The 16,656-nt window shown below is 40.7% G+C and overlaps 1 protein-coding gene across 11 annotated transcripts in view; it reads left to right on the forward strand.

The window, feature by feature from the left end:
* The window catches only part of SLTM (SAFB like transcription modulator), a 74,396-nt gene extending 58,803 nt beyond the window's left edge, over positions 1-15,593 (forward strand). For 10 of the 11 annotated variants that reach the window (XM_033189955.1, XM_033189950.1, XM_033189951.1 and 7 more), the window contains 10 exons: positions 4-170; positions 631-716; positions 935-1,098; positions 3,854-4,034; positions 4,761-4,885; positions 5,719-5,889; positions 6,734-7,045; positions 7,145-7,289; positions 10,810-10,970; positions 14,541-15,593. In XM_033189955.1, the coding sequence (XP_033045846.1) occupies positions 4-170; positions 631-716; positions 935-1,098; positions 3,854-4,034; positions 4,761-4,885; positions 5,719-5,889; positions 6,734-7,045; positions 7,145-7,289; positions 10,810-10,970; positions 14,541-14,649 (1,621 nt within the window). In that variant the 3' untranslated portion in view covers positions 14,650-15,593. Of the gene's footprint in view, positions 1-3; positions 171-630; positions 717-934; positions 1,099-3,853; positions 4,035-4,760; positions 4,886-5,718; positions 5,890-6,653; positions 7,046-7,144; positions 7,290-10,809; positions 10,971-14,540 lie in introns of those variants that run through there. The other variant, XM_033189962.1, reaches the window with a different exon arrangement.
* Positions 15,594-16,656: the final 1,063 nt, after the last annotated feature.

The following is a 16,656-nucleotide window of genomic DNA, read 5'->3' on the forward strand; positions in this document are numbered from 1 at the left end:
CAGGACACAAGCCTCTGTTAAAAAAGAAGAGAAAAGATCATCTGAGAAATCTGAAAAAAAAGAAAGCAAGGATACTAAGAAAATAGAAGGTAAAGATGAGAAGAATGATAATGGAGCAAGTGGCCAAACATCAGAATCGATTAAAAAAAGTGAAGAAAAGAAGCGAATAAGTATGCTATATATCTTTTCAATCCCTTTCTAATGAATTCTACTGCTTACTTTTTACAGTGGAAGGGAAAACCTGAAATTATAATCCAGAGATGTAAGCTTTGTTGTTAGGTGTCATTGTGGTAGGAAAGGAGGTCTAGTAGGAGTAATTGTCTTCTTTTCTATTCTGGGGAAACAAACAAATGTTTTCTTCCAGCTAACCTCCTTTGCTATTCTGGGCTGACTTAAAATGGTCATTGATTAGTACTATTGAATTAGGATCTTTTGGTATCACTGAAAGTATTTATGTTAGGGGACTGAACTGTTTAAAAAACTCTTTGCATTTAAGTTCTTGTAGAATAAGTAGGTTTTTTATTTCGTGTATTGGTGTGGGACTATCAGAATTTAGCATTTTTACATATGTATTTTCTTTTTCAATGATAATTTTTAGACATTTGTTTTACATAATTTTTTCCCCCTTAGGTTCAAAGAGTCCAGGACATATGGTAATATTAGACCAAACTAAAGGAGATCATTGTAGACCATCAAGAAGAGGAAGATATGAGAAAGTAAGTCTCTGATCAGGATGGCTGTATACTACTTTAGCTGTTTACAAAAGAAGATAATTCTGTTTTTCCATAACCATCTTTGCATACTTGCATGCTAGCAAACGCAAGAAAAAGGAAATGTTACTAGTCATTTGAACTTTTTAAATAATCTGCTAAACTTGAAAAATAAAGCCCCAAAATATTTTAATTTCTAGTGTTCTTCTAATTTTTTTCTATAGATTCATGGGAGAAGTAAGGAAAAGGAGAGAGCTAGTCTAGATAAAAAAAGAGATAAAGACTACAGAAGGAAAGAGATCTTGCCTTTTGAAAAGATGAAGGAACAAAGGTTGAGAGAACATTTAGTTCGTTTTGAAAGGCTGCGACGAGCAATGGAACTTCGAAGGTAGGAAGAGTGTCTGTTTTATACCTGTCATTAAATATAGGTAAATATTTAACACTGGTTATAAGCCAGATTTCTGGAAATTGTATTCCCACAGCAAACTGTTTAACACCTTAAAGAAGTACGGTAGCATCTAATGATTTCTTAAGTTTGCATAGCACTTTACAATTTACAAAGTGCTTTCCATCTGTTATCTCCAACTCAATTGACAGTTCTATAAGGCTAGTTATGTCCATTATACAACTGAAAAAAGTGGAGGCCCAGAGAGGCTAAATGACTCTTCCAATGCCCACATGGCTAACAAGTGGCAGAGTCGGGACTCAGACCCAAGTCTTCTGACTCCAAGTCCAATGCTCTTTCCTCAACACCAAAGCTGCTGCCATAAAAAAACATGACTTTAAAGCAAAAATTTGAGATAAGATAGTTTCAAAGTAGCTATAGTGTTCAAATACTGTAATCTGACATTTTAACAAATTTAGCAAAAATTTATTGTTCGCATTAGTGCCTAAGAGAAGGAAGATTTGCCCTGTGAGCCTAATGGTATTCAGATTGTATCCCAAAGCAAGCATTCTCTTTAAAACAAATGGAAAATATAAACAAAGCAAGATGCTTCCATTTTTAGTGGCCATATCTCAACAGTTCATCATGAGTGTCAGTTTACTTTTGTATACCAATTTTTGGATGCCACTTAAAATAGTCTTGTGGGTGTGTTTTGTAGTATATTATTTCAAATGTTAACCTATCTTGTCCAGGGGTTACTTACCATGGGATTTCATCTATTCATTGATGAGAGTGTTGGGAACTACCAGAGATACTTTTAGCAATTTAGGTTATTCTGTACAATAATTGACACACAACTTTACTAAAAGGAAGTAATCCTGATAGCACATAGAACCCATTTTCTCTTTTTTAAGATGAAGTCTAAATGTGCCTAGCTTCCTGTTTATTTAGTTGACAACAGATTGAGAGGAGAGTGGGATTGAGGAGCAACTAGACCAGTGATTCTCAAACCCTATGAGACCAAAGTCCCTTTTATATTAAAAAATGTTGCAATGCCTTTACTCTCCTGAAATGAAACTGATGCGTAACATACTTAACCTATACTAATAATTTCCAAAAATAAAAGTAATGGCTTAACTATAATATAAAGGAGAAATAAAAGTAATTTATAATAAAAATATGTATTCCAGATAGGAATGTTTAGGCATGACTTAATGAAGTAGTCAGATGTTTGCATCCCTGTTTAGACTCACTGAGAATGGGACAGCTCCAAATACTGACATTGTATGTCAGTTGATATGTTGTATTGGTTAGTAAATACCAGAAGTAGTGTTGACATTATGACATGATTTCTGAAATGGTGAGCAACTCTTGGTAAAAGTCTCAAGAAAGTATAATTTTCCTTCTGTTTATATGGAGTTGCATTATTGGAAATTCTAGAATACATAAATCATATCAAAACAGACAAACTTAGTATTTATTAAAAATGGGGTTGAGTTCTAGACTCACATGTTATTTTTGCTTAAGGCATTTGGTTGTTTTTAATGGTGTGAATGTCCATTGTGGCATCTGAAAGGTATGAGAAGTGTTGGATGGTTCTTACTGTGTACGACTATCCTCACTATTCCATGCATCAATAAGATGCTTAGATTCCTTCATCCTCATACACTAAATGCTAGTATCTGCCCCATGGTCATTGTGATAATTAAAAATACCTGATTGGGCCGGGCGCGGTGGCTCAAGCCTGTAATCCCAGCACTTTGGGAGGCCGAGACGGGCGGATCACGAGGTCAGGAGATCGAGACCATCCTGGCTAACACGGTGAAACCCCGTCTCTACTAAAAAATACAAAAAAACTAGCCGGGCGAGGTGGCGGGCGCCTGTAGTCCCAGCTACTCGGGAGGCTGAGGCAGGAGAATGGCGTAAACCCGGGAGGCGGAGCTTGCAGTGAGCTGAGATCTGGCCACTGCACTCCAGCCTGGGCGACAGAGCGAGACTCCGTCTCAAAAAAAAAAAAAAAAAATACCTGATTGATTTCTGTAGAAATAGTACTGACCCATTGAGAACCACTGTGTTACTAGAGAAAGACATACTAATGATAGACAGAAAAGGACACTGACTACCTTACAGTAATAAAATAACATTAAAAGTCTAATATAATAACAATTCAGTTCAGCAAACAGTTGAACTACCTCTGACTCAGAAAACACATTACCTGGAGCCATCTATTATAGGATAGTAAACATTACAAAATAGCCCTTAAAGACACCATTTTGTTGTATGTAGTATTTGCTATTGTTGATGTTCATTGTTATGATCCCAAATCATCAAAATAAAGTATATACTTTGTTTAAGGGATACAATAGAATATATAATAGGCATTAGAGCTTTTTCCATCAAAAACAGGTGTTGGAAGTTGTAGTTTTGTAAATTTATATATGCAGATTACATCCTTCTAAAATGTCAATTAATTAATGGACTATTATTATAGTGATTTTTATTTAAACAGGAATCATCTAAGAGGCAACTATATTATAAAATTTAGCTGCTCAGTTGACAGTCTTATTTATAAATAAGTGAAAATATTGGGATCTGTTTAAAGTTTTACTTTGAATTATCTTTCCAAGTACATTAAAACTACTTAGATTGAGTTGAAATTTAAAATTGCCAACCTCAAGGAAAAATTCAAATTCAAAGCTATTCTCTTTCACACAGTGCTAGCATAATTTAAGTATTTCTAAATACTGATTTTTGGTAGACGAAGAGAGATTGCAGAGAGAGAGCGTCGAGAGCGAGAACGCATTAGAATAATTCGTGAACGGGAAGAACGGGAACGCTTACAGAGAGAGAGAGAGCGCCTAGAAATTGAAAGGCAAAAACTAGAGAGAGAGAGAATGGAACGCGAACGCTTGGAAAGGGAACGCATTCGTATTGAACAGGTGCAGTCAGAAAATCTTTTCATCTTAAATAACTCACCTTTTTCAAACTCTGTGATTTTAGCCCTAAAATTTGCTTTACTTGTTGTAAAGCGTCTATAGAATGAGTTTAGCTAATGAGCTTTTAAGTGTCCCTGAAAGATAACAGTGAATTAGGTACTAGTTAAAAATACAATTAGTAGTGACTTTGTTCTAGATAATTGGTAATAATTCTAGCTCTGCAATATCATGGCAGCCTAATAGTCTGAGCATAGGACTATGAGTCCAGAGTAGTTGTAATCCAGGCTCTGTCACTATCCCAGTCTTAGAAAATAATAATGATTTCCTTACATATTATAGTGGGAATGATTTCCCAAGGCTGGAAGGAAATAATGCCTCTCTTTGCAGAATTGCACCTCAGGGTTTTAAGGCACTTAGTCTCCATACATATTAAGAACGCTATTTCTAATTCCCTTTAGGTGCTTTTATTTTAGTTGAATGATTAAACTAAACTTGACCTTCCCAAATACTTGCCAACTTTCACCACCCAGTCCTTGTTATTTTTAATGTTGCAGAACAATAGCTATAGCCTAGATTATTGAAATCAAATTTAGGTGTCATAGGTTTGTGTTTTGCCTGGTCTTTGCTTATGATGGTTTCTTAGCGACAGGATTAAAACAAGGTTGCATGTATACTTATCTTATGTTTTCATTTTGCCTTGGTTGGTTCTTCCTTCTGTGTTGTCTGAAGGAACGTCGTAAGGAAGCTGAACGGATTGCTCGAGAAAGAGAGGAACTCAGAAGGCAACAACAGCAACTTCGTTATGAACAAGAAAAAAGGAATTCCTTGAAACGCCCACGTGATGTAGATCATAGGTAGTTACTCACTTTATTCCTTAACAGTTACACTTGCTGTTTTATTCCCTTTAGGCTAAGACTAGAGAATTAGAAAGTATAGACTCCCATCACTGAAATAAAAGTCATGATCAACAGGGATGGGAAGGATTACATTACTGGGGTAGACCCAGTGCACTGGCAAGTGGGAACAATCTGCGTTTCTTTCCCTGTCTACCTTTCTGATGCCAAATGTTTTTCATTATGACTGGAAATACATTGTCGTAGTAGGCTTCCATAATAAACAGATTTTGAACATTCTTAAAAAGGTAGTGCAGATAGTATAGAAATGGAAGTCATAAACTTGAGATTGAAAGATACATTCTGTTGTGTGTTTGGATTCATACTTCATATAGATTTAAAAATATAAGTATGCCCATTTAATTTTCTTAACAGAAATTCTATTAAAATGAGTTGATTGTGTAGAGAAATAGGTGGAATGAATGAACTGTGCTTCTGACTTGCCACTCTAACGTTTCCAAAGTTAAGGATAACTGAAGAGGTTGTGAACTGCTGGTTAGAATTTTATTATAAAGTGGTTTCAAGTATTTTATTTGTCTTTTCCATTTAATAATTATAAGACATGCAGTTTTTCAACTATTTTTCTTTCCTGTTAAATTCTTCTCACACTATTTGACTTTATGTAATTCAACGATTAAGTCTTTGCTAGTTTGTACTCCTGAGTGTCTTATGTCTTGAGTTTATTAGCCCTGTTGTGTCCACAGTTCTAACATGTGGTATGTATGACTCCAAGTAAATGTTGTTTGATTACTGTAGAACTAATTTATGTAAATGAGCAAATATTTCTCTTCAAGGCGAGATGATCCTTACTGGAGCGAGAATAAAAAGTTGTCTCTAGATACAGATGCACGATTTGGCCATGGATCTGACTACTCTCGCCAACAGAACAGATTTAATGACTTTGATCACCGAGAGAGGGGCAGGTTTCCTGAGAGTTCAGCAGTACAGTCTTCATCTTTTGAAAGGTAGATATGTTGAAAATTGTTACATTTATTTTATGAGCCTTGCTAGTGATAACTCTGTTTCTCCTAAAATCTTAATTAAGAAGTACCAGGTCAGAACTGAATGCTCAGAACAAATTATATGGTTTTTGTTTCTGTTAATGGGAATGTGATTCAGTATTCCAAATTAATTAACTAGAACACCATTAAGTAGGTTGGCTTTATCTTCTTATCTTTATTTTATTTTTATTTTTTTTGAGACAGGGTCCCACCTGTCTTCCAGGCTAGAACAGAGTGGTGCAATCTTGGTGTACTGTAACCTCTGCCTCCTGGGTTCAAATGATTCTTGTGCCTCAGCCTCCCAAGTAGCTGGGATTATAGACATGCACCACCACCATGCCTGGCTAATTTTTGTATTTTTAGTAGAGATGGGGTTTTGCCATGTTGGCCAGGCTGGTCTAGCACTTCTGGCCTCAAGTGATCCACCCACCTCAGCCTTCCAAAGTGCTGACATTACAGGCATGAGCCACCGCGCCCGGCCTCTTCTTATCTTTAAAACTGTGGGAGCACTGATTGCTTTGAATGTGCCTCAACTGTTAAGAACAGTAAAACAATCTTCAGCTTGGTAGCGACTTTGAGTGTTTGGTATCATTTCTCCTGAACACTAAGAAAACCAACCTTAGGCTAGACAGTTAGTTCAGTTTAAAAGAAAATGAGTTGTAATAATCAATAACTAGCTTTTTTCCATGGCTTTGCCTTAAGTTCATTTTTTGGTTTCATCATTATAGGTTATGCAGACAAAGTTAAGAAGAATTAAGCACTCAAGTAAGCACTTCTTGGACCTATATTCTTTGTTTCTAATCAATAGGCGGGATCGCTTTGTTGGTCAAAGTGAGGGGAAAAAAGCACGACCTACTGCACGAAGGGAAGATCCAAGCTTTGAAAGATATCCCAAAAATTTCAGTGACTCCAGAAGAAATGAGCCTCCACCAAGAAACGAACTTAGAGAATCAGACAGGCGAGAAGTTCGAGGGGAGCGAGACGAAAGGAGAACGGTGATTATTCATGACAGGCCTGATATCACTCATCCTAGACATCCTCGAGAGACAGGGCCCAATCCTTCCAGACCCACCAGCTGGAAAAGTGAAGGAAGCATGTCCACTGACAAACGGGAAACAAGGTAGCTGGGTACTTTGTAATGCTTTCCCAGTGGTCTCATGCCTTGGGGTTAAAAAAATTACAGTTTTGATCATGTATGTTTTTACGTTTTGTTTAACAGAGTCGAAAGGCCAGAACGATCTGGGAGAGAAGTATCAGGGCACAGTGTGAGAGGTGCTCCCCCTGGGAATCGTAGCAGCGCTTCGGGGTACGGGAGCAGAGAGGGAGACAGAGGAGTCATCACAGACCGAGGAGGTGGATCACAGGTAAATGCTGCGGGAGGCTTGCCTCCAGCCTGCACACATACATTTAGAGGATTCATGAGCTACTCTGGATATACAGTAACATTTTGATATGGCCTAGATTAGCTAGATTGGAATGATTGAGAGGCATTAATTTTTAATTTTAATTTTTTTTTTTTTTTTTTTTTTTTTTTTTTTTTTTGAGGCGGAGTCTCGCTCTGTCGCCCGGACTGGAGTGCAGTGGCCGGATCTCAGCTCACTGCAAGCTCCACCTCCCGGGTTTACGCCATTCTCCTGCCTCAGCCTCCTGAGTAGCTGGGACTACAGGCGCCCGCCACCTCGCCCGGCTAGTTTTTGTATTTTTAGTAGAGATGGGGTTTCACCGTGTTAGCCAGGATGGTCTCGATCTCCTGACCTCGTGATCCGCCCGTCTCGGCCTCCCAAAGTGCTGGGATTACAGGCTTGAGCCACCGCGCCCGGCCTTTAATTTTAATTTTTAAAATTAATCTGAATTTTTCTCATACTTTACTGTCAGAGTTGACCATCAGTAGTCCAAAGAGTTAAGGTACTAGCCTTGAAATACTCCATTTTGATTACACTTCCTAGTGAAATTTAAGAATTGTTAATTTGATAAATGAGCCTGTCTAATGATAACTTTGGTTTTATTTCTTTTTAAGAAATTGAGGCTTTCAAACTGGATCTGAAATCTTTGGCCCCTATGGCCCCTATTTGTGTTTCCTTTTCACTTTTTCCTTCTTAATAAAATATTCTTGACCAGGTATGGTGGCTCATGCCTGTAATCCCAGCACTTTGGGAGGCCGAGGTGGGCAGATTGCCCGAGCTCAGGAGTTTGAGACCAGCCTGGGCAACATGGCGAAACGCCATCTCTACTAAAAATACAAAAATTAGCTGGGTGTGGTGGTGTGCGCCTGCAATCCCGGCTACTCTGGAGGCTGAGGCAGGAGAATCGCTTGAGCCCAAGAGTTGGAGGTTGCAGTGAGCCAAGATGGCACCACTGCACTCCAGCCTGGGTTACAGAGCCAGACCCTGTCTGGGAGGGAAAAAAAAAAAAAATATATATATATATATATATATATGTATGTATGTATTTATATATATGTATGTATACATACACACATCTTTTTCTCCTGCTTCATTTAAGTAGCTTAAAGTGTAAAATTGAAATAGACCTTTGTCTGTTTTTTGTCTTCTTATCCTAAAGGTAGATGAGTGTAATGTTACATATTTTTAAATTTTTATTCTTTTGACACTTACATTGACTTGAATATTTTGTAAGTTAATGAGCTGGACAGAGGAAAGTATCTTCATCTCTTAGAGACTGAAATGAACAAAAACCTTTTGCCTCATTTAAAAGTATTCTACTGATGAAATACTGGCATGTGGGTTGATAGTAGCACAGTTAGGGCATACTTTCATAAATTATATACCAAAAAGAACTGTGCAATGTGTGTGTCTCCATTATATGCTGGTGTTTGTTTTGTATTTTAATACATATTAGTGTGTTTGTTTATTTGTTTGTTTTTGAGATGGAGTCTCACTCTGTTGCCTAGGCTGACATGCAGTGGCGTGATCTCGGCTCACTGCAACCTCCGCCTCCCAGGTTCAAGTGATTCTCCTTCCTCAGCCTCCCGAGAGGCTGGGACTACAGATGTGCGCCACCACGCCTGGCTAATTTTTGTATTTTTAGTAGAGGTGGGGTTTCACCATGTTGGCCAGGCTGGTTACAAACTTCCAACCTCAGGTGATTCACCCTCCTCTGCCTCCCAGAGTGCTGGAATCACAGGCATGAACCATCATGCCCTCCCCTTAAACAGAATTTTTAAGACTGAGTCTATAATCCAGATAAGTCTGCCTTGTTTACAGTAAAATTTAAGAAAGTCTCAAAGACCAGCCCTCTGCATTCAGATGTCCTTTTAGAAAATGTGTCCTTAGGAGGAGATCTTGTATGCTCCCTTGAAAATTTTCTTTTTCATAGTGTTAGTCTGTAAATTGTTCTGCCAGTATTGTATCTAAGCCTCTCTGTGGGTACCTTCTGCTTTCTTTCCTGTAAGCTAAGTATCACAATGCTTGCTTTCTCTTTCCTTAGATCCCTAGTTCTACAGTTTCTGTTTCTTTGTGTTTGCTACTCTGTTTTCCATAGTTAGGGATGTAGCACCTTGTAAGTGCCATAGCACTAAGTAGTACGATGTAAAATAAGTTGACAACTCCTGTTTTCTGTGCTGTTTGCATGTTGTCCTGATAGGCTGATCATAGGCCCCGCCGTGGCTTGTCTTAAGGTTTTGATCTCTGTCTGTGCATTCTTACAGTCAATATAAGATCCAAGTATTTGAAATGATCAAGGGTCAAAAAGTCCTTGGGTGCTAGAAAATACAGAAATAGAAATTAATGTCCAGGCCTGGTGGCTCATGGCTGTAATCCCAGCACTTTTGGAGGCCAAGGCAGGAGGATTACTTGAGGCCAGAGGTTTGAGACCAGCTTGGACAATATAGTGAGATCCCATCTGCACAGGAAAATTAAAAAATTAGCTGGGCATGGTGGTGTGCACCCGGTAGTCCCAGCTAGGCAGGAGGCTGAGGCAGGAGAATTGCTGGAGCCTAGGAGTTCACAGTTGCAGTGAGTTACGGTAGCAACACTGTGCTCCAACCTGGGCAGCACTTGATCATGTCTCCAAAAATAATTATTTTTGAAAAAAGGAATTGGCTGGGTGCGGTGGCTCACATCTGTAATCCCAGCACTTTGGGAGGCTGAGGCAGGCGGATCATGAAGTCAAGAGATCAAGACCATCCTGGCCAACATGGTGAAACCCCGTGTCCACTAAAAATACAAAAATTAGCTGGGCGCGGTAGCGCACGCCTGTAGTCGCAGCTACTTGGGAGGCTGAGGCAGGAGAATTGCTCCAACCCAGGAGGCGGAGGTTGCAGTTAGCTGAGATCGCGTCACTGCATTCCAGTCTGACAGCAGAGCGAGACTCCGTCTCAAAAAACAAAACAACGGCAACAAAAAGTATTGAATCATTTCCTCCATACCCTACCCTGAAGCCTGAGTAGCTTCTCACTACAAAATAGATACAAACTCTTTCCATATGCTGTTGCACTACTCATCCTTTTATCTTCTCAGACATCTTATTAATTTGCTTCTGACATTAAAAGCACACCAATATAAGTTGGTATGAGACCGAGACTGAGGGTGTCATGACTTTTTTTTTTTGAGATGGGGTTTCACTATTGTTGCCCAAGCAGGAGTGCAATGGCGTGATCTCAGCTCACTGCAACCTCCGCCTCCTGGAGTGTGCAAGCGATTCTCCTGCCCCAGCCTCCTGACTAGCTGGGATTATAGGTGTGGGCCACCATGCCTGGCTAATTTTTTGTATTTTTAGTAGAAATGGGGTTGCACCATGTTAGCTGGGCTGGTCTCGAACTCCTGACCTCAGGTGATCCGCCTGCCTCAGCCTCCCAAAGTGCTGGGATTACAGGTATGAGCCACTGCGCCCGCCCAAGTGACTTTTCATATGCTATTCTTTTAGCACTATCCTGAGGAGCGACATGTGGTTGAACGCCATGGACGGGACACAAGCGGACCAAGGAAAGAGTGGCATGGTCCACCCTCTCAAGGGCCTAGCTATCATGATACGAGGCGAATGGGTGATGGCCGGGCAGGAGCAGGCATGATAACCCAGCATTCAAGGTAAATAACGACTAACCAGTTTAGACTTTTTCTGCCAGCACACAACCAACACTTGATCCTTTCCATAAAAGTCATTATAGTTTCCGAGAGACTGAACTGCAACTAGTGAAAACCCTAGGTCGGCCTGAACATTTCCCTGTATCAACTCAGAGTCTCCAAAAGACTGTGTGTAGAACAGCTGATATTAATGTGTTACTTTGTATTCTTCCTTGTAAATGAATTCAGTGACGTTCTGGCAAGTTGATCTAGATATGGGTATGTATGTATGGTAGGATCCAGTAGATAATGAATCCTTTTGTTTTGTTTTTTGTTTTTTGAGATGGAGTCTCACTCTGTCGCCCAGGCTGGAGTGCAGTAGCAAGATCTCGGCTCACTGCAACCTCCGCCTCCCGGGTTCAAGTGATTCTCTCATGTCAGCCTCCCAAGTAGCTGGGACTACAGGCATGCGCCACCATGCCCAGCTAATTTTTATATTTTTAGTAGAGACGGGGTTTCACCATGTTGCCCAGGCAGGTCTCGATCTCCGGACCTCAGGTGATCTGCCTGCCTCAGCGTCCCCAAGTGCTGAGGTTACAGGCAGGAGTCACTGCACCCAGTCTAGATAATGAATCTTAACCTCACATTGGAACCATCATCTTGTTCCCTACCTAGCATTCCTCAAATTCTTAGGAAGAAAAAACTGAAAGTGTGTTCTGTTTCCTCCCTGTTATTTAAAATAACTCTTGGCAGAGCTTTTAGACATTTAACACAAAATCTATTCATACATTAAGAGGCGAGCTTTACTTTCTCTTCACACCGAGGTCGGATGTGGCCTTTCAGCCAGCAGGTCTTCAGCTTCCCCATCTCTTTCATGTCCTCCTTTCTTTCCCATTCCTCTTAGGAGAGATACTGACTTGACTCAGTGACCCAGGTCACTATTGTTCCATGGTCACTTCTACCATCAAACTTCAGTAAGTGTGCTAATTCTGCCTGCACAAGCTCACCATTCATTGTATCCGGTTTGTAAAGGTCACTGATGACTCTTCTCCTGATAAATATAGATTCTTTTATTTTCGTGGTTTTGGACTCCTTGGTGGTTAAACACTGTTTCACATGGTCGTTTATCTTTGAGGGAGTCTGTTTTCTAGGGCACAATCACTTTCTTTCTGCCCTTGTGACTGCCTTTGCAGGCTCCTTCCCATGGCTAAGCTTTAGACACTGCTGTTTCCTTTCACCTTCATGTTGCCACTGCCATGTAAGTGCTTTGCTGTGTCCGTGAATTCAAGATCACAGTCGAACTCATTCTTTTCCTATTTCAAACCTTTGTGTCCCTTTTGTTGCCTGCAGCTTCTTTTAATTTGATAGTGCCACCATCCATTTCACTCACCCTGACTGGAAAAACGGGGCTTGTCCTTACCTTTCTTCATTCCTAGCATAAATTTCTAAGTGTGGTTCTTTTTTGTTTTTTGTTTTTTTTGAGACGGAGTCTTGCTCTGTCCAGGCTGGAGTGTAGTGGCACAGTCTCGGCTCACTGCAACCTCTGCCTCCCAGGTTCAAGCAAGTAGCTGGGAATACAGGCGTGCACCACCATGCCTGGCTAATTTTTGCATTTTTAGCAGAGATAGGGTTTCACCATGTTGGCCAGGCTGGTCTCGAACTCCTGACCTTGTGATCTGCCCACCTCGGCCTGCTAAAGCGCTGGGATTACAGGCATGAGCCACTGCGCCCGGCCGTGTGGCTCCATTTTTTAAAAAAATGTTTCTCAGGCTGGGCACAGTGGCTCATGCCTGTAATCCCAGTACTTTGGGAGGCCAAGGTAGGTGGATCACTTGAACTGAGGAGTTCGAGACCAGCCTGGGCAACATGGCAAAACCCTGTCTCTACAAAAAAAAAGTTTATCATAGCTATCCCTTATTCCTCATTTTAGCTTCTATCTGATCTTCCCAAATTACTATTTTTGTGTTCCATTACCCTACTTGTAAATTGAACTGTTGAAACTCCCATTTTGTTATACCATTTATTGCTCTAAAACTACAATAAGCAGCTGCTCCAGGTCACAGGATCGAGCCCAGATTCCTTAGTCTGGCATTTAAGCCTTTTTATAATCTAGTTTTATTCTGCCTGAACCATTTCACTATAGACAATTTTTTTTTTCCCAAGACTAAGTCTCTGTCCCCCAAGCTGGAGTGCAGTGGCGCTATCTCAGCTCACTGCAACCTCCACCTCCGGGTTCAAGTGATTCTCCTTCGGCCTCCCAAGTAGCTAGGACAGGCATGTGCCATCACGTTCGGCTAATTTTTTGTATTTTTAGTAGAGATGGAGGTTTTACTTTCTTGGCCAGGCTGGTCTCAAACTCCTGTTCCTCAGGTGATCCTCCAGCCTCAGCCTCCCAAAGTGCTGGTATTATAGGCATGAACCATTGCACCCGGCCTTCACTGTAAATTTTTATCTCCTAGTTTGTTAAAGTTTTTTCTTTTTTGAGATGGAGTCTCGCTCTGTCACCCAGGCTGGGGTACAGTGGCACAATCTCAGCTCACTGCAACCTCTGCCTCCAGGTTCAAGCAATTCTCCTTGATCCGCCCACCTCGGCTCCCAAAGTGCTGGGATTACAGGTGTGAGCCACTGTGCCCGGCCTGTTAAAGGTTTTTTGTCGGGGGAGAGGGTCTGCTTTTTTGTGTTACTAACATCTGCTCTGTTGCATTACACATAAAGATTCCAGAAATATTTTTTAAATGACTTCCTATAATTTAGCTCACAAACTTTAGCAAACAACAGAATCACCTGGAGGGTCTGTTAAAACACAGGTTGGCCGGGCGTGGTGGCTCCTGCCTGTAATTCCAGTACTTTGGGAGGTCAAGGCTGGCAGATCTTTTGAGCCCAGGAGTTCGAGATCAGCCTGGCCAACATGGTGCAATCCCGTCTCTACTAAAAATTAAAAAATTAGCTGAGCATGGTGGCGCTTGCCTGTAGTCCCAGCTACTCTGGTGGCTGGCTGAAGTGTGAGAATCACCTGAGTCCAGGAAGTCAAGGCGGCTACAGTGAGCCATGATTGTGCCACTGCACTCCAGCCTGGGGGAAGTGAGTGAGACCCTGTCTAAAAATATATATATTTAAAAGAACAAACAAACAAAAACAGGTTGCTGGGAGTCCCACTCCCAGAGTTTCTTTCTCAGTGGTCTGAGATGGGGGTAAGAATTTGGATTTCTAACAGGCCCCCAGCTGGTGCTACTGCTGCTGGTTTGGGGTCCACACTTAAGAGATCTGCTGCTGTAGTCCATCCACATGCAGATCTGCAACTGGCTTCTGAAGTAATGGGGCTTCAAAGTGAGACTGCCCAAGTTCAGATCTCTGCTCCACCATTTTATTAGCTCTGTGACCTGGACGAGTTCCTCAACCTCCAAATCTGTTTCTTCATCAGTAAAGTGGGGTTAGTAATGGTTCAGACCTCAGGGGACTGTTGAAAAGAGTAAATGATTTATCTTGGATAAAGTACCAGGAACAGTGCCTGGCAAATGTTAAGTGCTGCGTAAGTATCTGCAGTGATGATTTGTTCTTTGTTCTCTGACTTTTTTTCTTTTAAACCTTTTTCAGTAACGCATCCCCAATTAATAGAATTGTACAAATCAGTGGCAATTCCATGCCAAGAGGAAGTGGCTCCGGATTTAAGCCATTTAAGGGTGGACCTCCACGACGATTCTGAAAATGAGCTCTCTGCCATGGTTTTATGATAATTTATTGAAATCTCCTGTAAACTTTACTTGACTACTTATGAAAAGGACCTCTGACTTGCTTGAGAGTTCTGTCAGACTTTTCTTTTTAAAAATTTAACATGATTGCTTTTCTCAATTTTGGAGAAGATGTTTAAATAGTTCTGTTGTAACTTTTAATAGTTTTGTGTATCATTCAACTTTTTTTCTTGCAGCACCGAGACACATTTGAAAAGATGGAATTGAAGTCGTTTTGTTTAACGCCGTGTGACTATAAAGAGTAGTTTGCAGCTGTGTGGTGGTGGTTTAATTTGCAGCCTTAGCTCTGTGGTGTCTGGCTCTAGAGTTACTTCTTTTCACCAAGCATTTTCAGCCTCCATTTTGAAGGCTGTCTATGCTTAAGAAGTCTTAGCTGTCTAATTTTTAGAGAATAAGATTGTTCATTGCATTTCTGAGTATTATGTAACCTATTTTTGCAGAAGGTACTGTTACATTAAGTGCATCTGTGTACCCTGGTTTAAAAAAATGTAATCTTTTTTGAAATAAACCTTCATATTCTGTATAGTTGCTAAAGTGTTGAGAACCTTTTTAATTGTAAAATGAGAACCGATTTTCAGTTTAGTGTAGCAGCACACTTGTTCAGGTTTGCATGGTATGAAACCAAATAGATTCATGAAACCTTGGCCATGAGGTTTGTTTCACAAGGTTCTTAGACCGAGTTGTGCAGGTAAGTGCACTTTTAGGTAATCTGCACTGTTTGATGGATAAATTCCATCTCTGGGAATTGTGTGGGTATTAATGTTTCCATGTTCCCAACTATGTTGAGAAGTGGAAAAAAACCCAGGTTCTAGATGGGTGAATCAGTTGGGTTTTGTAAATACTTGTATGTGGGAAGACATTGTTGTCTTTTTGTGAAAATAAAAATCCACACCTCGAATTGTATGTGTCTTTGTTTTCAGCGTTTTAGGTGTTAGTTTTCCAGTTCTTTCTGTAGTTCAGCCCAAGGTGACTGACTAGGTATAGAGCTCTACAGGCTGTCTTTTGGTCTGTGTTCCTCAGAAATAAATCTAGCTTAGACTCTTCACCTCAGTAGCTGGGCAGCATATGCTGTTCACGTGTTAGAGACTTAACCACTAATCCTATGGCATTTTTTAAAAAAGGCATCTCTTTTAGGAAAGCTCTTCAAGGTAAATGCTGTTTTTTCAAAAAAGCTTCCCACATTTCTTTATATAAATCAGTGGTGAAAAATCCAAATGGTCTAGATTTCTGGTAAATTCAGCACTCTCTATGCTCGGTACAGTCATGCCATGAGATGGCTCACACTTCCCAGTGCTGTGGGCAACCAAGGTACCGTGGTCTCTGGTCCTTTGGGGAACTGGCACCGTGGGGACTCCTCTAGATTTCTTACCTTTTCTGCCATTCCCAGTCCTACAGTTGTGGGAGCAGGTTGGGTGTGTACGTTGGTGTGAGGGAGGTCTACTTCATTTCTTGATCACAGCATTTTGTAGAGTGTTACAGGAGAAGCCTCAGTATCCACTGGAGTGAATGTTGGTGACTTTAGGTTAGAATGTCACTTCTCAATGGTTCCTCATTTGTAGAGTGGGACTATGTTTCTTAGAAGGGATTATCATACAGTTGCTAACATTGGCTACGCGCTTTACGTGCTGGGCAATGTGCTAAGCGTTTGACGTAAGTTTGCTTGCCTAATACTCAGAAGAATCCTCCTAGCCATAGGTAGAATTACTGACCCTGACCAGTTTTCAGATGGGAATCTGGATAGTAACCTGCATTTTAAACATTAGATCCTTAATTTGTTTCAGTCTTTTCTGTACTTACACTGAAGGGTACAAGCCTACAGACATTTTAGGTAGTTATTTTTTACTCAAGTTGCCATGGCGAGTGCTTTTTTAAGTTCAGAAAACCTGACAAAACCACCTGATATGCTGCATTCAGGTTGAGTGACCCTCAGCGATCACCGGCAGCAGCTCGCAGCGACCTGG

The sequence above is a fragment of the Trachypithecus francoisi genome, unplaced genomic scaffold (genome assembly GCF_009764315.1).
Source record: "Trachypithecus francoisi isolate TF-2019V2 unplaced genomic scaffold, Tfra_2.0 Lachesis_group3, whole genome shotgun sequence".
Lineage (NCBI taxonomy): Eukaryota > Metazoa > Chordata > Mammalia > Primates > Cercopithecidae > Trachypithecus > Trachypithecus francoisi.